This window comes from Peromyscus maniculatus, chromosome 19, assembly GCF_049852395.1.
Source record: "Peromyscus maniculatus bairdii isolate BWxNUB_F1_BW_parent chromosome 19, HU_Pman_BW_mat_3.1, whole genome shotgun sequence".
Taxonomy (NCBI): Eukaryota; Metazoa; Chordata; class Mammalia; order Rodentia; family Cricetidae; genus Peromyscus; species Peromyscus maniculatus.
This window is the reverse complement of record NC_134870.1, coordinates 72,308,929-72,331,370: the sequence shown is the minus strand read 5'-3', so window position 1 is coordinate 72,331,370 and position 22,442 is coordinate 72,308,929. Positions and strand designations below refer to the sequence as shown.

Sequence of the window (22,442 nt, the reverse complement as noted above, 5' to 3'; positions counted from 1 at the left end):
ACCTGAGAGGTTTTGTTTTCATTTCCTCTTTGTTTTGCTGGAATCATGATCTCTCACAGTCACTGTGTTGCCTTGCTAGAATCTTCACAGGAAATCCTGTAGTCCTGGGGATGAGCTGGTCCCTGTGCACTGTAATTGGCTTCTTCTGTTTGTCTGTCAAAAGCCCCTGTCTGTCCATGTAGTATGGCTTGGCAGAATCTTGGTGTAGCGGCAACTTGCAGCCTCGTGGCTCTGATCAGAGGCTTCACATCTGCTTCCCAGCGTGGACTGCATCTGTTGCCACCCTGAGAATGATGCCTGCAGGACGTTTTTCTTAAAACTCAATTTCCTCTTTGCTTGCCTTGCTCACTGCAGTCCAAAAAGCCTCTGCTTTATAAAAGACTACTGTGTTGTCGTCTCTGAGAAATCATAAGAAGACCTGTTCTCACAGGAACTGTGCATCGTAAATAACTCAGTGTCACTCTCTTCCATGTGGTGGCTCCCTTACCATCTGGTTTTGTAGCCAGCACCTCCTTTCTGATAGTCTCCACTTTGGAACCCGTTGGTTCCTGTCATGTTAAGATGACAGAGTGTCTAGAAATACCCAAGTGCGCGAGCTATGATGGGTGCTGGAGTGGAGTCAGGGGGAGCTCTGGTGCTGCACCCCACCTGTGATCCCGTGGAAAGAGAGTCTGGATGAGTGCAGGAGGAAGTGCCACACTGTTCTGTAGAGAACACTCTACAGAATGTTCTCAAGGTCCTCATGCTATGTGGATATTTTGGGCACTCACCTAAAGGACCATCTGTCTACATGCACACTCCAGATTCTAGGACCCAGTCAGGTAGGATGTACTTACCTTGAATACTGAAATATCAGAGACACTCCTTTTTTTTTTTTTTATCTGATGGGCAGTGCTAGTCAGTGGTTTGAATATATCAGTTTTGAACGGCTTCAAACATTATTACCACTTAGACATTTTTAATATACAGTTATTACATTGTACTTGAGTCAAATGAAAAACTCAGGCTTTATCTCTCTTCCACAGCACTTGGTGTGACTATTTTAAAGTGCTTACCACAGCCCAAGTTTAGAAATTTCTCGTTCCTCCCCAGAGCAACCCTGTATGCACTGACAGTCACTCCTCACTCAGTACCTTCTCCACTCACAGTCCCCAGCAACCCTGGCCCTGCTTTCTGTCCCTGTGGATTTGCTGCTGGGCATTATATAAGTGGTAGAAAACATCTGGGCTCTGTGTATTAGGCTTCATTTAGTAGAATATTTTCAAGGTTAACCCGCAGTGTAGTGTATAGTAAGTACTTCATTCTTTTTTCTGATAAATACTATCCTACTGTATGTATATACTTGATTTTATTTATCCACCTTTGAATGAATGGGCATGGGGTTGTTTCTCCATTTTTGCTTATTGGAGATAAGCTATATTCTGCTATGAATATGTAGACATTTAGCCAAGGCAAAGTAGACATGAAAAAGAAACAGCGTCCATGTTGTAGAGGAGAGTAAAACTGTCTGCTTATGTATAATACAGTCTTATGTATAGGAAATCTTCATGGATCCCCTAAAACCCTAATAGCCAAAGTATGTAAAACAAAATCATTCATAAAATGAATTGTGTTTTTATATACTAGCAATAAACTATCCCAAGGTTGAATTAGAAGGCAATTTCATTTAGAATAGTCTTTTAGTTGTTCAGCCTTAACAACTTGCTTTGACTTCTTTTATTATTATTATTAAGAAATTTTCTATTCATTTTACATACCAACCACAGCCTTTCCCCACAACCCACCCCCCATTCCCACCTCCCCCAAGTCAAGGTCTCCCATAGGGAGTCAGCAGAACCTGGTACATTCAGTTGAGGCAGGTTCAAGCCCCCCTCCCCCTGCATCAAGGCTGCGCAAGGTGTCATACCCTAGGCACTGGGCTCCAAAAAGCCCGCCCATGCACCAGGGACAGATTCTGAACCCCCTCCCTGGGGGCCCCAAACAGTTCAAGCTAAACAACTGTCTCACGTATCCAGAGGGCCTAGTCCAGTCCTATGGGGGCTCCACAGCTATTAGTCCACAGCTCGTGGGTTTCCACTAGTGTGGCCTGTCGTCTCTGCATGTTTTCCCATCATGGTCTCGATGTCCCCTGCTCACAGACTCCCTCCTCTCTCTCATCAATTGGATTCCTGGAGCTTGACCTGGCACCCAGCCGTGGATCTCTGCATCCGCTTCCATCAGTAACTGGATGAAGGCTCTGTGATGACAGGGTATTCACTAATCCGGTCTCCAGAGTAGACCAGTCCAGACACCCTCTTAACCATTGCCAGTAGTCCAAAGTGGGGTCATCCTTGTGGATTCCTGGGAACTTCCCCAGCATCCTGCCTCTTCCTATTCCCATGATGCCTTCATTTATCATGGTATCTCTTTCCTTGCTCTCCCACTCTGTCCCTGTTCCAGCTTGAACCTCCCATTTCCTTATGTTCTTGTCCCCCATTTTTTGCCCTCCATTACCCCACCCCACCCCCAGTTTGCCCATGTAGATCTCATCTATTTCCCCTTGCTGGAATACCTATGTGTCCTTCTTAGGGTCCTCCTTGTTACCTAGCTTCTCTGGAGCTGTGGGTTGTAGTGTGGTTATCCTTTGCCTTACATCTAGTATCCACTTGTGAGTGAGTACATACCATGTTTGTCCTTCTGAGTCTGAGTTACCTTACTTAGGATGATATTTTCTAGTTCCATCCATTTGCCTGCAAATTTCACGATATTGTTTCTAACTGCTGTGTAGTACTGCATTGTATAAATGTGTCATGTTTTCTTTATCCATTCTTCAGTTTAAGGGCATCTAGGTTTCCAGGTTCTGGCTATTTCAAATAATGCTGCTATGAACATAGTTGTTGCTCTGACTTCTTTATGACATCCTCCCTGGCTCCAAATAAACAATTAAGTGAAAGGTCTTTAATAATCCGAACCCTGAGATGGGTGTGGTGACCTACTCAGGTCATACCTACTCAGGAGCACAGGCAGGATGATTACAAGTGAGGCTAGCTGGGCTACATAGTAGAAGGAAAGAAATCTAATCAGAGCTTTATTATAATATCCTAGGAGGAAGAGATAATAGTTGTAACCTGGCCTTCAGTTACCTTTTCCATCATTTCAACCGTATGTAGTATGAAACAATGTATTTAATATTTTAGTGTTTTCTGTTTTCATGGTCTTTGTGCATGTGTGGAATTACTCTTGAGATTTCTCCAAAGATGCTAAGAAGCAAAATGCTATATAAGTAGATAGCATTGCTGAACTTGGGAAACTTAGGTTGGAAATACTATATCACAGGCTTAAAAAGGATGACTAAAGTGATGTATTAAAATAGGACCCACATTCAAACCCTAAATTTACTATCTAGAAATAGTCTGAATGGAATGATTGTAATGATATGTCTTTGTGTTGGGAAAGCATCTGATACCACTGTGGACCTGTTGCATTTGAAATGCAAGGTTTTTCTTTGCCAGTAATCTGGAAAAAAAAATACACCATCAAGTGAGTGGTATATGATTCAAATACATAGTGCCATATATGCCTTCTCCCATACATCTTTAGTCCCTAGGCCTTTCTTCTGTTTGATCAGTTTTGTTTGTTGTTTGTTTGTTTTCTGAGATAGGGTCTTACTGCACATCCCTGGCTGACTTGGAACTTTGTAGACCAGGAACTCAAAGAGATCCACCTGCCTCTTCAGCTTGGGTGCTGGGATTAAAGGTTTGGGTAACACCATATTGTACTTGTTTCCAGTTTTAATTAAACTGTTTTCTTCATTCTTTTTATCAGCAGCTCTTTTCATTCCAGGTTAAGACCTGGGCTTTGGGGATGACATTAAGATAATACAGAGAGTCTAAGCTGGGAGTATAATTAAGTGATACAATGCTTCATAACATGCTCAAAGCCAGAGATTTGATCCCCAGCACTTGGGGAGCAGGATACCTAGCCAGGGACAGTGGCACACACTTGTAATCACACACACACACACACACACACACACACACACACACACACACACACACACTGGCACTGGCTCTCCTCATTGTGTCCTCTTAACATGGCATACCTCTCCCCCTTCTCTCTTGGCCTGTCCTGGGCCCTGTTGCTTTGGCCTGCTTTCAAGGAGCATCAATGTGCCCACAGTTCTAAAGCTTCCTTCATGCTGTCCCCTGGGGGAGTTCTTCTCTATGTCACACTGGTGGTGTCTCTGGAGCACTCACCCTCTCTGAGTGTTTCCTGTCTTGCCTCCCTTACCTGCATTTAGGGCCTCTGGAAATAAGGCTCTTTCCTGCTTGTCTCTTTAGCTGTAGGATTTTGAGGAAAGGAATTCACACTGGCATGCGTTATGTTTTAGGGACTTCATGAATTATCTTACAGGTTTATCTGACCCCTTCTTCTAAAGACAAAGAGTGTTGAAAGTAGCTGGCAGCAAACAGGTTATGGGCATTTGAACTCAGGTTGTTTAGTACACTAACCCCGTGTTTGCTGGTGCTTTGTAATGAACGTTTGCCAGAGAAGCAGTTCCCACATCATTTGAAGTTGGTGGAAATGTGGGGGTTGTGGGCTGTGGCCTCTTGCTGAGGAAGGAGTATCAAACAAGGTAAAGAAAGTAGCTCTAGACTGCATAATGAAAAACTGTATTTCCTATTCTGAGCAGTTTATATTTAAAAGGGTGCTGGTTCCTTTTAATCCCAAGAGTACCGTGAAGAGATGCTTATTTTAGAAATACAGCACAGGTGGGAAGTGTGTTAGAGCATATTAGACCCTGAGTTTAAGAACACCTTCAAAGCCGGGCGTTGGTGGCGCACGCCTTTAATCCCAGCACTCGGGAGGCAGAGCCAGGCGGATCTCTGTGAGTTCGAGGCCAGCCTGGGCTACCAAGTGAGCTCCAGGAAAGGCGCAAAGCTACGCAGAGAAACCCTGTCTCGAAAATCAAAAAAAAAAAAAAAAAAAAAAAAAAGAACACCTTCAAGAGGTCCCCAAAGAGAGCCAAGAAGGAAGAACCAGGGCATGGCGATAGCAGGGGCAGAGGCTGAGTTGGTGGCACCTCCTACCTGTCTGGGACTTTAAACATCCACTGTGCCACCTGGACGCCTGTGAGATCCCTGTGCTGCCTTTGGTGGCATTTCACTGTGAGGAGGCAGTGGTGAGGATCTCGCTAGTCAGTCAGGACTCCTACAGATGACCATGTCTCTGTACCTCAGTTAACAAAGCTCTAAAATACAAGCAAGAATTGCTATGGTTGTACAACAGTTTATAAGGGAACACAGTGTGCACTTGCAGTAAGTTTTGGGGCTCTGAGGGAAGCATGGTGAGGGTGGACCCCTGGCGATGACAAGCTGCACGTGCAGCAACACAGCTGGACTCTGGACCCAGGGAGACTCGCCAGGTGCAGGAGATGCTGACTGCAGCCCCTAACCTTCTGGACGAAAGGCTCTCGGCTCTGAGTCATGGCAGCAAAGAACACAGCAGAGGGGCAGTGTTGTTTCTTGAGAGTGCTTGCATGAGACTGCAAACAAAGAACTATGGAGTCGGCCATGATGGCCCACCCTGACTAGAGTCTTTGGCAGTTGTTGGCTTCTGAGAGAAGAAGGCCATTCTTCTCTGAGAAATCAGCCACATTCCCATGGAAGGACATACATCTAAATATTTGGCTAGCACAAATTGGCCTTGATGCCTGCAGGGATAGGAGTGAGGGGATGTGGAGTTAGAGGGGCAGGAAAGGTGCCACAGAGTTGGGGGAGAAAGGATGTGGGGGTGGCACTGTGAAGAGGTGGAGGAGAAATATGATCAAAATGTATAAAGTTCTCAACTAATAACGTTAGTTTAAATGTTTAAACAAAGAACTTGTCATTATTAGTCTAACCTGTATTAGTGTTTGTTGTAGTATTCTTTTAACTTTAAATATAAAGTTGTTCATAATAAAAAGTTGACCTTCTTGGCCTATTCTAAGTTATCATCAAGGAGAAAAAAATCTATTTAAAGAATGCCATTTATATCAAGTCATCTGAAACAATGTTTTTATATATGATTCATCTATTGCGAACTTTGGGAACACATACTTTGTGAAGTTTTTACTTACCAGTTAGTGTTTTATTTCATTACCTTTGACTTTGTGGTACTGGGATTCTGGTTATCTTTATCATATACCATGTACAGAGCTCCTCCTTTTCACCTGGAGGCTAGGCTGCTGCTGTGATACTCAGTATAACATGTATTTGAAGCTAATTCCACTTTGAGACTGCCATAAACTATGTCTCACATAAGTGATTTCATTTCCAGTTCTCTCAAAATGTATAGTGCACACAGTCAGTGCACAAGGCTACAACCAATGTTGCTCTGGAGGAATTTGTAAAGCTATAATGAAATATGTCTATTTATAAGAGGGCTTGTCAAAATAGTGTCTGAAAAACAAAATGTTCAAATCTGCCCTTTCGTAAAGAAGATCTTGTATTCTTCTAGAAAGTTCCAAGTCAATAATCCATTTTGCTTTGAATGTAAATTCTGACTAGTCATTGATAGGTCTTGTCAATATCATGTATGCCAAAGAAAATAAAAGGCATACAGATGTTTTGTAGCCATGTGAAAGGCCCAACTTTGGTTAGAAATGGCCATCACATTGCCTGTCCCACCTCTCACTTCTTGACTGCCTCGGTAACCCTGCTGTATGAGGCCAGTGCAGAAGCCCCGGTGGAAACCAGAGTCAAGTACCTTGCATGGCAGCCCCCACTTCCCTATTAAAAGGGCATTTAAGCATCCCTTTGTTGTTTTACTTCTGTGAAACCAGGTGAATTAATCATATGCATGCACTGCATGTGTGTTTGTATTAAATGAGATAGACACGGCTCAGCTTTATTTGCAGTCCTGGGCATAGTCATTTTAATGCCTTGACTCTGCTTTGAGGAGAGAGTGTTAAATAGTATGCCCTAATGGCTTTCTTAGAAACTCACCTTAAGGAAATTGTCTCCCATTTCATAAACCTTTCTCCTCATAGCAAGTGATACAAATGTCTGCTAAGGGTTAAACATCTGGAGCATTTATCTCTCTACCAATAATGATTGCTTTTCAAAAGTCAGTCTTCTTAAGGCTAAGCCATGCTAATGTGGGGCTAGGTAGTGTTGTTCTCCAGCTCAGTACTGTCATTGAGTCAGTGGTGACTTAGCTTCCTAGTTTATGCCTTATTCAGAACAGCAGAAGTTGCTATCATGCCCGTTAACAGATCTGAATCAAAGACAGAGACTCGGCTTTTCTTTTTTCGAGAATCCCTTCCATTGTTAAAGGTTGTTAATGTGACATGCTTGGGGAAAATCTAAGGCTCCTTGTCAGAATGAGCATTCTGCAGGCTCTTTGCATCTCTAACAGGTGTCCCAGGACACAGTCAAAGATGTGACCAGCAGCCATCCCATCCAGAGCTCCTTCCCTCCCCTGCCTGTGTTCATTGCTGCTGCTCTCCCCGTCACAGGGACTCTCACTCAGAATGAGATGGTATTCAAGCGGCTCCATCTGGGCACTGTCTCCTACGGAACAGACACTATGGATGAAATCCAAAGCCACGTCTTCAATTCCTACTTGCAGGTATGTGAATGTACTTCTGGATGCCTTCTTCTCTCAATGCACCCACGCTGGTGAGCTAAATTGAGCCTATTATATGCTAATTTGTTTTTTAACTCTTTATTATTGCCTTGCTATCAATTCTAGTATCTCAATCAAAAAATTATGATTAGCATTTCTACATCAGCAGAATCATGGCAAATATAATAAGCTCAAATCATTTTACTTACATTATTTTTTACTGATTTTTTTTTTTTCTTTTCAAGGTAGGGTTTCTTTGTGTAACAGCCCTGGCTGTCCTGGATCTTACTATGTAGACCAGACTGGCTTTGAACTCGTAGAGATCTGCCTGCCTCTGGAATTAAGGCATGTGCCACCTCCACCTAGCTAGTGAATTATTTCTAAAAATAAACTCTTTAGTAAAACAGTGTTTTAAAGGGTAATTAATAGAATATTGGTATTATTATGTTTCCTAATAATCCCTTTGTTTTTCTTCATAATTAATAAAACTTTCTCAGCTTTTAAAAAAATCACTTTTTCGTCTTTTCCAATAACTAACGTAGATAACTCAACAAATGCCTTTCAGTGAACTCTAACAGCATGAGGATTTGCTGTGTCAGCAAGAATTCTATCTCAAAAGAACATTTTGAAATGAATTTCAAAAGTCCTGTTATTTTATCCAAGTAATTATCATATGACATTTTAAAAAAAGATATTACTACTTCATAAGAGCTGAGGTACAAGAATGGGAGTTGTCTGATTTCTCATGAGTTTAGAAGCCATGTCATCTACAGAGGCTTGCAGACAAGTGTGCCATGTAGAGTCCTCCTAGGCCCTTCTAATTATCCATGTTCCTGACTTTAGAAATATCAGAAACCTTTTGTGTATAGAGAATGTTCAGATCAAATAGAGGGCTTATGACCCTGGGTTCAAGGAGTGTTTATGTGTCAATGATTGTTACTTTTTTTAATCTAATGTAATTTCTTTATTGAATCTTTGGGGATTTCATATCGTATACCCCAATTCCACCCACCTCCCAGTCCTTCCAGATCCTCTCCTCACCCCTGCAGCACCCCTCAAAAGAAAATTTTTTAAAATCAAAATAAAACAAAAAAATCTGTCCTAAATTGAAGTTACCAATTCAGGACCGTTAAGCTCGGCAGTTCCTGGAAATGTAAAATATCAGGTTCATGATGACACTCGATGCTAGGAGTCTCACTTCTCAGGCTGCATTCTGCCTCTTGGTTAGTTTACTTAGACCATAATAATGTCATGTTTCACACTCAGACCCAGACATGTGTGTGCCTCAGTGGATGGCTGTGTTAGATCTTGGAGCACCACACCTGTGACATCAGCTAAAAAACTAGCTGAGTGTTTTATGTGCAGTAATTTGCTTCAAACGTGATTTTGCAGACTAAATTGGACTTTCTTTCCATAGAATTCAGTTGTCAACAGTGCATTCAAATTTTAGAAAACCTTGTTCTGTAATTACCACCAACCCGACATATACCATGTTCTTGAAATGTTGCCAAATAGCAAAAGAATCTTACTTGTACAATATGCATTTATTTTATATGCTATCTCTGCACAGATACCAATGAGCATCTCACACATGCGGATGTCATTTGTTTAGATACAATTTATATGTGTACTATGTTTAAAAGTGTTTTGTGATTCAGAAGATTTTATTATTTTTTAAGTTTTTATGAAAAGTTTAGTTTTAAAGGCTCTTTAAAATACAATTTTTAAAATTAGTTCTTTGTTTTAATTGCATCATTTATTTTCCTTTTCTCCATCCAAACCCTTCTGTAAACCCCTCCTTGCTCTCAAACTCATGGCCTCTTTCTTAACTGTTGTCACATACGTGTTTGTATATATGTGTCTGTTGGGTGTGTGTGTGTGTGTGTGCTCTCCTAAATACACACATATAGCCTGCTCAGTCTGTATGATGTTATTTGCATATGTATGTTTTCAGGGCTGACCATTTGGCATTGGATAACCTCTTGGTGTCCTCTTCCCTTGGGAAGACTATTTCCCCTCTCCACATTCCTTAGTGACCTGCAGTTCTTCGTGTAGGCTGGGGCCTCCTGATCTTTCCCCATCCACTTTGGCCTGTTATCCTTCTTCAGCTGATACGTAAGCAGTCATGTTTGGTGAGCCTTTTGGGTGTAGCTTCTGACATTTCTAGGAGATACAGTCTCACAGCAAATTGTCTGATCCTCTGGCTCTTACAGTCTTTCCACCCCCCTCTTCCACAGTGTTCCCTGACCCTTGCATGTTTAAGTTGTTTTTTGATGTATCCCTTTGACCGGGCTCCACAACTCTGCATTACGATTGGCTGTGGTTTTCTGTAATGGTCTCCCTCCATTGAAAAGAGAAATTTCCTTCATGAGAGATAAGGACTACACTTATCTGTGGGTCCAAAGACAAGTATTTAGAATGCAGTTAGGAATTATAGTAAAGTGATGTGCTGGCTAGTCTTATGTCAACTTGACATACAAACTAGCAGTATCTTAAAGGAGGGAACCTCAATTGAGAGAATGCCTCCATAAAATTCAGCTGTAAGGCATTTTCTTAATTAGTGATTGATGGAGGAGGTCCCAGCCCGTTGTAGGTGGGACCATCCCTGGGCTGGTGGTCCTGGGTTCTATGAGAATGCATACTGAGTAAGCCAGGAAGCAGCTCCCCTCCATGGCCTCTGCATCAGCTCCTGCCTCCAGAAACCTGCCCTGTTTGAGTTCCTGTCCTGACTTCCTTTGATGATGAACAGTGCTATGGAAGTATAAGCTGAATACACCCTTTCCTCTCCAACTTGCTTTTTGGTCATTGTGTTTTGTGGAAGCAACAGAAACTGTAACTAAGATAGGTGATAAGTTCTCCAAGATCCATGAATTCACTATCCCTGGGTTGTTAGCTAAGTTTTCAGTACCAGGCATGATTTCCCTCTTTTGAAGAGGGTCTTAAGTCCAAATAAAGAGTTGTTGGTTACATCAAGGTATGCATATCCCTAACTGCACCCTTAGAGTTATCTTGCTATGCTGGTCATTATTGTGCTTCATTGGCATCAACACTGGATAAGACTGTTGGTTATTTCCCTCCATTGATACCTTCTCGTACCATGGAAGCTAGCCTTCCAAAGGGGCCTTCCAAATCAGTTCCAGCCCAGGAGCTTCTAGGCCCTGTGTCTGAAATGCATAGTATCTTCAGCAATAGGACTTACCTTCCACACCAGCAGCGACCAAGTGCAATAGTAATAATTGGTGATGTTTGGAAGTCTTTTGGACAACCCTGACCAACAACTCAAAAGAGGACTTCTCATGCTGGGTGTTTGGTGTTTTGTTAGATGCCCTTGGATTCTTGGAGGGAGCACTGTCAGCCAAGATAAAAATTTCATTTAAATAATATGTATACCTTAAGTTACATGTAGTTTAGGTATTTTCAAGTAGATATTTAATAGTGTGATCTCTTATGACTGGCTTGGATATTAGAGTGAAACTGGCTTATAGGAGGAATTGGGGAGTGTGTCTTCTTCCTTCCTTCCTTCTTTCCTTCCTTCCTTCCATCCTTTCTTTCTTTTTCTTTCTTTCAGTAGTTGGCTGTAGATCTGTGAAAGTCTCATCGGACTTATTTTAGTTGGAAGGGTATTTATAACTCTTTCAGTCTCCTCATTAGTTATGATTCTGTTTAGGTTGTTGGTTTCTTTTGATTTAATTTTGGTGGTTTGGCTGAATCTAGAAAGTTTAGATTTTAGATTTTTCAACTTAATGGAGTACAGGTTTTTAAAGTATTCCCTTATAATTTTCTGAATTTCACTGGTGTCCATTATAGTGTTTCTCTCTTCATTTCTGCTTCTGTTATTGTGGGTCCTCTGTTTCTCTTTGGTTAGTTAGGCCAGAGGTCTGTCAGTCATGCTCATCAGCTCAAGGAACCAGCTCTTAGATTTGTATTGTTTTCTTTGTTGCTCTTTCATTGATTTCTGCACCAAGTTTTGTTACTTCTTGCCTTCCACTCTTTTTGGATTTGGTTTCTTCTTGTTTGTCCAGATTTTTGAGTTGCATCATCAAGTCCTTTATCTGTACTCTTTCTGATTTGTTTAATGCAGGCACTTAGAGCTATACATCTATCTCCCTCACACAGCTGCTTTCAGTGTGTCCTAAGGGGCTTGGGTTTTCATCTTAATTTAGGTCCAGTACATTTTTTGAAATTTATTTCTTGATCTTTTTCTTTGTTGCATTAATCATTCAGTAATAAGTTTTTTTTTTTAATTTCTGTGAGTTTGTGTATTTACTAGAGATGTGTTTTCTGCAAGTTTTTGCACTGTGGTCCAAGAGGATATGTGGCAGTATTTCTACCTTTTTGAATTTGTAAAGATCTGTTTTGTGTCCCAAGACATGGTCTATTTTAGAGAAGCCTCTGTATGCTGCTGATAGAGTGTATATTCTTTGGTGTGTGGGTGAAATGTTCTATAGGTATCTATTATGTCCATTTGATACATTATGTCATTTAATTCTGATTTACATATGCATATATATATATATGTATGTACTATGTATGCAAAGTATTTTGTATTCCAGAATATTTTATTTTAATATTTTGTGAATGATTTTTATTGTTTTAAATTTTTAAAAATACATTTTAATTAAAATATAATTGTTACTTTTCACTTTCTAAGGTTCCCCTACATACACTCTTAACCTTTCTTATTATTTTTACATATATATGGGGCTGCGAGTATGTGTTTGTGTGTGTATGTACATAAATATATGCACAAATGTATAAATATATTATGCTGGGTTCATTTTTGTTGTTTCTGTGTATATAGTTTCAAGGCTAACCTTTGTATTGGATAAACACACTTATTAGTTGCAAGTAGTTCTTTGTCTAGGTGTGGGAGCCTGGTGAGAGTTTTTTTTCCTTTCTTCGTTAGCATATCTGTTGATATTATCATTGTTTAGGTCTTGTTTATACAGCATTTCTAAGAGAGACAGTCTCACAGCGGACTTCTGGTTTTCTGCCTCATGCAGTCTTTCAGCTCCCTTTATGTGATGCTCCTTGAGCCATAGATGGAGGAGCTGTGCTGCCAATGTGTCCATTGGGGCTGGGCTCCCCACAATCCATCAGTCACTCCATTGTGTCCAGCTGTGGGTTTCTGTAGTGTCTCTCCTTGCTCTAGAGAGAAGCTCCTCTGATGAGGGGTAGCTCCACTGGTTTGTGAGTATAAGGCTAAAGCTGGCATGTAGTTCAGGAGTTAACACTGCTCTAGCAAACTGGTGGTTGCAGATTCTCTTCTAAGAGAAGCCGTGACCTCACTAGCCCCAGGTCGTTGGCTGGGTTTCTAGTGGTCAGCATGGTTTCCTTCTTGTGGAGTGGGCCTAGAGTCCAGTTACCCACGGGTTAGTGATCACCAGCACGGGAAGGCCGTATCTGTTGCCCTTTTACTGTCTTTCTTGTGATCCATAGGTGTCACAGCTCACAAAAGACTTTCTGGTACTGTGGAAGCTAGACTGTAGGAAGGAAGCTTTCAGATGAAATCCAGCTCAGAAAATACAAGTCTTGTCCTAAGTATGCAGTGGACTCAGCAATAGGGATCTACCTTCAACCTCTGAGAGGCATCCAGGGGCAACAGCAATAGCTGTATTCTTAAGGAGCCATTTGGGCCACGCTGTTTCCGTGTGTGTGTGTGTGTGTGTGTGTGTGTGTGTGTGTGTGTGTGTGTGTGTGTGTGTGTGTATGTCTGTCCGCATGTGCACATGTATGTGTATGTTTGGCAAAAACTCATACTGCTGAGCTTTATACAACCTAAAGGAGAGAAGAGCTCAAGCTTCCTTTTTATTAGGAATCTTTGTTCTGAGTGAGATGGTACCAAGTGACCACTGCTTGTTAAAATGTTCATTTATCTGGGTTTTGTGGTACACACCTGTATTCCCAGCACTCCTGATGCTGAAGCAAGAGGATTGAAAGTTCCAGTCCAGCCTAGGATACATAGGGAGACCCTAAAACAAAATAAAGTTAACTTACATTATCCATTAATGTGAATATTATGGATTATATATGATTATTATTATAATTATTTACCAGAAACACATTAAAAGCAGAAGAATGAAGGGTCATTATATAACAGATATTTAATGTTTACTTACTGTATGTAGGAGCATGAAGATCTTTCACTAAGGCCATGGGCTTTGCCAGCAAGACTCTGGAACTTGTTAGCTCCTGTTGACGTTCTGTTGTCTGTAGCCCACTCCAGCGTAGCATAGATCTTCTTCATCTTGACTGTCTTTGCCCACTGGAAGCACTGGGTGGTTGAGAGCCTACTCTTCAGTGGAATTGTGTGAAATTAAATTGCACAGGCATCAGTGAGCGTTACATCATTCAGAAGAGGGACTGAACTCTTCTGGAGCAGCTCAATGTAGGGTGGTGCAGGGGGGGGCAGCTGTGGGCAGCACAACTGAGGACTGAGCAGATACCTGGGCAGGATGAACGGATATATACATGCCCCCCCACCCCCACCCCGTGTAGCTTATGCCTGGTGGGAAGAGGCTCATACTCAGTGCCTCTCAGTTGCTCTAATCCCTGATCCCTAGTCCCTTCTGAGTACTGTTCTGAGTCTCTGAAGTTGACAGGAGAATGTGTGTCTGTCCTCTGGGATGGCAAGTGTCCTCTGTCACCCACCCTGGTAGGAGGTAAGTAACAAAAGTCCATCACCGGGTGGTGACAGCTCACTGACTCAGAGCCAGACCTGATGGGAGTGAAGCAGATACACAGTTCTCAGTGGGCAGTTGCTTCCCATGAACAACAGGAGATCGGACAGGCTTGGTTTCTTGACACACCCCATTACTGTATCTAATCCTCGTTAGCTACAGACTAGACCACCAAAGTTCAGAGACCGGTGCACAGCCAGTTTACTTACAACATTCAAGGAAGTTTTAGAGTTCTGGTTGCTTTGGTTTGGTATTGTTTTATGCGCATGTGTGAGCACACCATTCTGCTTTGATCTTTATCTTGCTGTTTTAAGGAGGAAAGTAACAGTTGATTGAATTTAGAAATGGGAAAGTGCCGGGCTTCAAGAATCATAGCAAATACTGTGGTGTGTTTGACAACCTTGAAATAGCCAAGCATTTTGCATTGCTGAGACAAAAAGTGACTTATATTCATAGGTACAGTGTAAGAGAAAGAATCAAATCGCTGTTCTTATCTTAAGCAGCTAATTTTACTTCATAAAACATTCCAGTAATTTCTGGTCCTCATGTGGACCACTTCATTCTGTCTGCCCTCATTACATAGCATCCTGTTTTAAAGGTACACTCCCAAGCAAGTGGGCACAACCCAAGTTCTGCTCCACTGAGAAGAAGCCAGTCTTCAACCCCTAAAGTTAAAAAAAGCGTCAGCAGCCGAATCCACGAAGCAGTGAAAGCCATCGCCCTTTGTCACAACGTCACTCCTGTGTATGAAGCTCGCGCTGGAGTCACTGGGGAGACGGAGTTTGCGGAAGCAGACCAAGACTTCAGCGATGAGAACCGCACCTACCAGGCATCCAGCCCTGATGAGGTCAGTCGCTTCCTAGAGCATCTTGTTTGGGGAGGGTGTCCTTCACCAGGCACACCTGTGTGGCCACTTTCCCCTGGACTCTGCAGGCTTGAAGGTTGCTTCTCTGGAGCAAAGGTGCAGGACTGTATCCTGGATTCGGACATTAACCTTAGCTGAAGTACATGCAACCCTCTCGGCATAATTCAGACTTTTCAGGGCTCACCTTTGACCCTAACATGTCAATACCTAAGAGTTAGTCCTTTCCATCCTTGTTAGCCACAAATAGACCTCTGAAGTTCAGACTGTTTCAGGCTGGTTGACTTAGGGTACTAGGAGAAGATTCTTAAAGATTCTGGTGTTTGGCTTTATTCCATTCCATTCAACAGTGTTTACTCAGAATAGCATGAGAAAATTCAGCTGGCTTTATCACAAGTTAGTTCCCCAAATAAACTTATTCCTGTGGCTGTACTTCATTGTCCAGTTGTTCTTCATGCTGCAGTGAGTCACTGGATCTTTATATTAAATTTCCAGTTGTTCTGTAGAACTTAGAGACATTTGTTCTTTAAAAAGATTTGGAGTATAAATAATTGAGAAACCTACAGAAATGATTAAAAAATAAAACCCTTAGGTGTGTTAGCTTAGTCCCTTCTAACTTTACTCCATTGGGATTTTGTAAAAATCCATTATTACAATTTCCACTTTTTATGCAGTCATTCTGAGTATATTTATACAGTTTTATGTAGTCTGTCCTCTTAGAGTACTTTAAACAATTATGTAAAATAATCAAACCAACTCTGGACTCAGTGTTAACAAATTAGATCTTTCAAATACCCTGCAAAATTGGATCATATAAGTATATAATCAATATGTTTAGGGAAGCTGCTAAATTCTGGTTCTGAAAATAATAGAAAGGTAGACATAGAACCCCCAATGTTATTGATGAGCAGGGAACAGACCGTCAAGAGTGGGGGGCGGGTGGTCAAGAAAACAGTAAGAGCAAGGATGGAGAGGGAGGTTAAGAGAGTGTGGTTCTCTGGCTGTATACTTGCCCAGAGTACAAAGCCCTGCCTGCACTGGCGGGTTATCAAGTGGGGAGCACAGGAAGCAGCAGCAGGGAGAGGTGGCAGCCGGGGCTGTCAGAGCATGCACTGTGCAGTCCAGAGCACTGTGCCCACTTTTATGTCAGTCTTGCTGATTAAGAAGCCAGGAGATAGATGCCTTGTAAGTTTTATATGTGAGGAAGGGAGCCTTGTAAGTCATTTCTAGACCCACTGTGTAGCCTTCAGGATGCAGAAAGTGGTGGAGAGATGCATGCTGAAGAAAAGAAGGCCTCTGTTGTCTGCAGCTGCATGGAGGCCCCACCAGAGTTGGAGGAAGTGTCTTCCTTCCAGCTGCTCTAGAGCAGGAGTCTGTCGGTATATTGTATATATTTGTCAAAGCAGAACATCGAAACTTCTTGGTCACTAGGGACACCCAGGACTGTGTTTCTTCCTCTTCATAGAAGTTCACTGTGATGGTATTCTAACAGCCCAGGTGCAGTGATGAACAGTTGTGTCTTAGGTAGATACTGGAACCACTTTCCTGGTGAAGGGCAGGTTTCCATGTCAGTGCTGGTCTTGACCTTATCATGCATCACTTTCCAGGGCTTTAAGGGTTTTTGTTTTTGTTTTTGTTTTAAACTTTGATGTATACATGTCAGCCCCATGAATATTGAACTGCACATTACGGTTGGGTCTCCTGTATGCTGGCAGTTTTTCACTCTGAAAATCCAGAGCATTGCACTCTGGTGGAGAATCCCCAGTTCCATAAGTCTTTCCTTTAATTTCCCTTCAAGATTGAAGACTACTTGGCCAGGCTGGTTGTCAGGATGTGTTGCGTTGTCTACCTTTCTTCCAACCACCGTGAAAGGCTCTCCCTCTTTGGGGAGATTGGAGACACAGGACCCCAGTTACCTTTTTTCAACGTCACAATGATGAGCCATGAAAGGGAAGCCCTAGTGCTTATGACGATTTGTGTCCTTTCACAAGTGTAACTTGTGGCTATTTTTTAAAACAAGTTTATCTTAAAGTTTTGGATATAAACATTATTTATGTTAAGTGAAAATATTAGCTTATTGTAGCCAGAATAAAATAGTTCGGACTTCATGACATGTCATTTAACACATGAGAACTTAAAAGCAGTGCAAAAACAGGACAAAAGGAAAGTGTTTAATGTGGAAAGCTGGGGACATTTGGTTATTCACCCACCCTACCAGCACCACCACCTGGACTGTTATAAATCAGCTTCTTGTCTTTACCCAAGCTCACTCACTGCCTTCTTGTTCTCCATGTAGTAGTATTACTGGATTGTCTCTCTGCCTCATCCAGGAACCTGCCTGCTTTCTTTTTCCTTCATCCTGACCAGTTGAGTTCCTGCAGCACTGATGCTCACTCTGGTACATGCCACACTCTGGGGCTGCTGGGACCTTCTCATTGCTGGAAACCTGCCTGTTCAGCTCAAATGCCTGCAGCTTCATTTCCGAGATTCCCAAATAAGCTCTGTTTTGATCTGTCTGCCCTATCCAGCATGTTCTCCCTGACTCATAAGCATCCAGTAACAGTGGACATGACTGCATTGTATGGTACTCACTCCTGTGGACTGAAGCAACGAGGCTTTCATTTTTGTCTAGATCTTTATATTCCTCTGAGAATTTTCAATAGTTTTACTACTGTTGTAATTCATCCGAGGTAGTTTATCCCTAAAGGCTGAACAAAGCTGAGTTCAGGCAGTTGTAGTTCTGTGCCCTTTTAGTACTAACCTGCTCCGCAGATCTTTAGTTGCTATGTCCTAGGACAGTTCTGAACTTGTTGCTGGCTCTGCATAGCTCTCCAGTTCAGTCTTCTGTGTGAGCCTCTCTCCACTCAGAAGAAGAGTGTTCTAGTTCGAGTATGACGTTTCCCACAAGCACTCGGATTGAACTCTTGGGCCATAGCTGTTGGTGGTAGTTTGATCTATCTGAAGAGAAAGTGGGCCACTGGGAGTAAGTCCTTTTGGGTGTCTTCTCCCGTTCTCTTTCCTGTCTTCCATGAGGTAAAGAAGATCGTCTGGGACATGGTGCCATTGTCATTTTCTGCCCAAACTCATTGAGACCAAGCAGCCCATGGACTGAACCCTCAGAAACCCTGAGCTGAAATCAATCTTGACTTTTAAATTGTCCGTCATGTTTTGTAGTTGTTATTTCATTACAGCTACACTAATAGAAAAGTGGTGCTACAGAAGTAGGACTGTGTCTATAACTACCAGGTCATGTGGTTCCCACGCCTGCCAGACTAGTTTAAGGAGGAATCTGAGCTAGCCTGGTCTACATAGCGAGTATATATAATAATTTTCTTTTTTATTGATAGGAGTTCATAGCTGAGATTTTCTTGAGTATCACTAGAGTTTCTGAAGTTGAACTTTTAAAAAAATGTTGGAACTATTAAGATTCTGTGAACTCTTTGATACGGACTAAATGGATATAAGAGATGGCCGTTAGCTATTGGGGTTAGGGGAAGAATGTTATGGTTTGAATTTAAAATGTTCCCCACAGCCTTGTGTATTAAATGCCAGGTCTCAGCTGATGGTATATTTTGAGAAGTTCTCGGAACTTCAGGGGGTAAGATCTTGGTGAAGGAACTAGGTTGTTGTGAGTAGCTTGTCACTATCTCATTGCAGTCTCCTTCTCTTCCTGTCCCACCATGAAGTGAAAGTACATGCTCTCCCACCACCATGATGTCCAGGCCAAGCTCATGAGGTCAAACACCCATGGAGTAAACCTTCTGAAACTGAGACAAATTAAATCTTCCATTTAAATAGTTTCTGTTACATATTTTGGCCACAGATACACAAATGTAACTAACACAGTTGGCCATGTCCACATAGAGCCAGTATGGTGACCCTATGGACTCAAGGCTGGATGAGAAACAGTTACTGGGTCTGGTGGAGGGAAGGAAGAAACTGTGTGGTTGTCTAACAGTGGGCATGTAGGACAGTTGGGCTGAACACCCTTCAAGTTCAAGCAGACTCTTAATTCCTATGGATTGGCAAGGCTACATTCAGCATTCAGATATTTGCCTATTGGTACATAAAACTACAACAGGAAACTTAAGATTCTTCCTGGAAGTCATACCACATCTCTGATTTAGAAAATGCTGAGTTGTCCAGGACAGTGGACACCTTTAATCCAGCACTCGAGACAGTGGCAGGGAGTCTGAGGCTAGCCTGGTCTACATAGTGAGTTCCAGGCCAGGGCTATGAAGTGAGACCCTGTCTTCCCACAAAAAAAAAGAAAGTAAATAGAAAATACTGACATGGTCTGTGAAGACTGGGATTAGTTGAACTGTTGGTGATATTCAAGAAGCTCCAGAATAGAATCCCATGTTGGTAAAGGGAGAAGCTAGAGAAACATGCTCCATCCTTTGTCTCCCTGGCTTGCAGTATACATGTCTTCAGTCAGTGTCCCCTCACCACTGCCCCACTGTGTCTCAGAGGCCATGCTGGCCAGCATTGAACTGGGTATCCTAGGAAAACAATAAAATATGTCAAAATAGGATTTGTGTGTGTGCACATGCCGTGTGTGTGTGTGTGTGTGTGTGTGTGTGTGTGTGTGTGTGTGTGTGTGTGTGTGTGTGTATAGCAAGTCTAATCAGCACAGTTCAACAGTCCCAAGTCATTTGGAGATCTCGGGGTGACAGTATGTAGTAAGATCTGTGTGACTTATAAATTGCTGTCTTCTTAGCCCTCAAGAAGGTTTTGAGACAGAAAGAGGGCACACATAACTGCTTTAGGAAAGGAAAAAGGCTTCCATTCTTTTTCCCAGAAAGAGCTAGCGTTGTTTTTGCTATTGCAGCATTCCAGAGCCCCTCCACAATTCCATATGATCAATGTTGAGAAGGAATTTCCTGGTCATAACAGTGGGAGCCCAGACCGAGGCTGCCAAAGCCATTCGCATTTGTGGTTCAGAAATGTACTATTTACATATCCACTGCACTGCCTACCAAAGACATGTGAGTTTTGTTGAGGTACACAGAAAATTTTAAAATATTAGGGATTCACCATCAAAGGACATTTCATTGATTTGAAGATTTTTAAGAGATTAAAGAATTTATAACAAAGAAACTGCTAACCTTATCCTTAACTCTTTTGACTTGTATGAAAATTTGACGGTGATTAAAGGCAGAATGTTAAGTAATATGTAAAAAGATATGTAACACATATTTTAAATCTGAACATGAAAACAATGAGCTTCATCGTGATTTTTAAAGTGTAGTATTGATGTGGTGTGCAGATCCCAGAGCCTCAGGAAAGGCATCCAAATAGCCTGTTGTTTGGCATATTGAACTTCGCTGCTGTTAGCTTGACAGATGATAGCGATGTTTCCCAGTCACCACGGTACCATTGTAAAAGCATTTCTTATTGGATAAAGTGCTCAGAATATTGCACCCCGGAGCTTTATTTAGGGAAATGGTTCAATTGATGTTTTCTGTTTAACCCCAGTGCTGACCTACCACAGCATCCATGTTAATAAGCAGTGTTAGCAGTTAAGAGACTGGTTTGATACAGTCCTATCAACACTATATTCTTACAATCCTATTTATCCATGGCTCTCACGGTTATTCTACCTGATAACTTGTAAGACAGAAGGCCCTACATTTTGTGCATTGCACTGTTGTGTGATAATCCCCATCACTTCATGGAACTGTTTCATCTTATTCTGAGGACGAATGTGGTTTGTTGAGTGACCCGTTTTGAGTTTGTAAGCCAGTTGCTGTTCTTTATAGTATAAGCCGCCATGGTTTTCATTTTCCTACTGAAAGGAGGATCTTTTCTATACCAACACTTTTACATAGATGAACTTTTACTCTACACATCGTGGAATTCTTGAGGGTTAATTTTGAGTTCATAAAGGTCCTAATAGACACTGTAAGTACTTGCCGGGATGTGTCATTGGTCGCATGCTTACGTCTACTTGAAGGCCTAAAAGTGATAGTGATGTCAGAGAATAAACAACTGACTTGTATGTATGAGGTAGGATCTATTTATGCCCTGGTCATTGTTTCCTGTGATAAGTGATCAATATTTCATTTTCTCTGAGAAGGAAGTTCTCCTTACCTGTCATTTGTGTCTACAGGCTCAGCATAGCAAACTAAAGCTGAACAAATGTTAAATATGTCATAGAAGTTCCTTTACAGAATGAAAATCTAGCTTTTCATTGTTTAACTGCATGTCCAGTGCAGTGCAGGAAGCCAGCACTGCACTCAAGTCACAGGAATCACAAGAGAACGTAAGCTTAGGCTCAGTGCAGAAGTCATCAACACAAGTGATCAAGGCATAGCATGACCTCTGCTGATTATGGACCAAAAGATTGATTGGCTGTGATTTTTAATGACTGCTTATTCCTGTAAACTAGCTGTTTATTAGTAGCATCCTTTCCATTATATAGTTACATCTCTCAATCAGTAAGCCCTATGTTTAAATATTATCTCAAGATACAGCTATCTTTGCCTTGCTCAACTATTTATGTGTAAGAATCAGCTAGAATTAATGACAAATCACAAGTAGAATATTTTAAAGTAAGGAACAATATGTCCTTAATAGCATTACATTTGGATTTACAGAAGAGCTAATGTATGTGGAGTGTTGGATTTTTTAATTCATTTTATTGTGTGTGCCTATTGAAGCAAGACTAATTGTGGTGTTTTGTCGATATATTTGTGAGGAGCAAATCATTGTCAGTGACACAAAGCCTTCACTCTGTGACCTTCAAGACCAATAGAGAATAAATACTGCATAGCCTGTCTGTGAATATTGATTAGCACTTTTTCTAGATGATCAAATTGCATTTTAAGTTAATAATTCTATTAAATTATAACAATGATTGTAATAATCACAATCAAAAATGATGAGATGTCAGTGATTAAATTATGATTTATAAAGTACATGGTAAAATATGTACTCTAAGGGTACAGCTGGCAGCTGTGTGTGTATAATTGCTAATAGGATAGAGGAAATTTCTGTCAAGCGTTTCAAGAAGAGCAGCACAGAAATTTCTGGATAATGGAATTATAGAGAAAGGGATTGATAAAATCTTGCCCTGTGTTTTATTTTCTTCCGTATGGTGTGTGTCTGGGGCACACTCGCCTCCACTGGTTACTTTGCGTGGGAAATGTGACTGCAGATGAGGTGCCTGTGACAGCTGTTGGGTGGTCACTAAGTGGCCTGTAGAGAAAATCCCACTCAGACTCTCACTGGTGGTGTTTTGTTTTAACATTCTCGTTTTAATTATTCTTGCCTCTGAGTTATTATCAATAGTCACATTATGTATTAGAAAT

The 22,442-nt window shown here is 41.6% G+C and overlaps 1 protein-coding gene across 50 annotated transcripts in view; it reads left to right on the top strand.

Moving 5' to 3' along the window:
• Positions 1–22,442, top strand: part of Atp9b (ATPase phospholipid transporting 9B (putative)) — a 241,402-nt gene that overhangs the window by 181,929 nt on the left and 37,031 nt on the right. For 24 of the 50 annotated variants that reach the window (XM_076555613.1, XM_076555598.1, XM_076555593.1 and 21 more), the window contains 2 exons: positions 7,478–7,590; positions 14,866–15,114. In XM_076555613.1, the coding sequence (XP_076411728.1) occupies positions 7,478–7,590; positions 14,866–15,114 (362 nt within the window). Of the gene's footprint in view, positions 1–7,477; positions 7,591–14,850; positions 15,115–22,442 lie in introns of all 50 variants that reach the window. The other 26 variants (XM_076555591.1, XM_076555580.1, XM_076555576.1 and 23 more) reach the window with 2 other exon arrangements.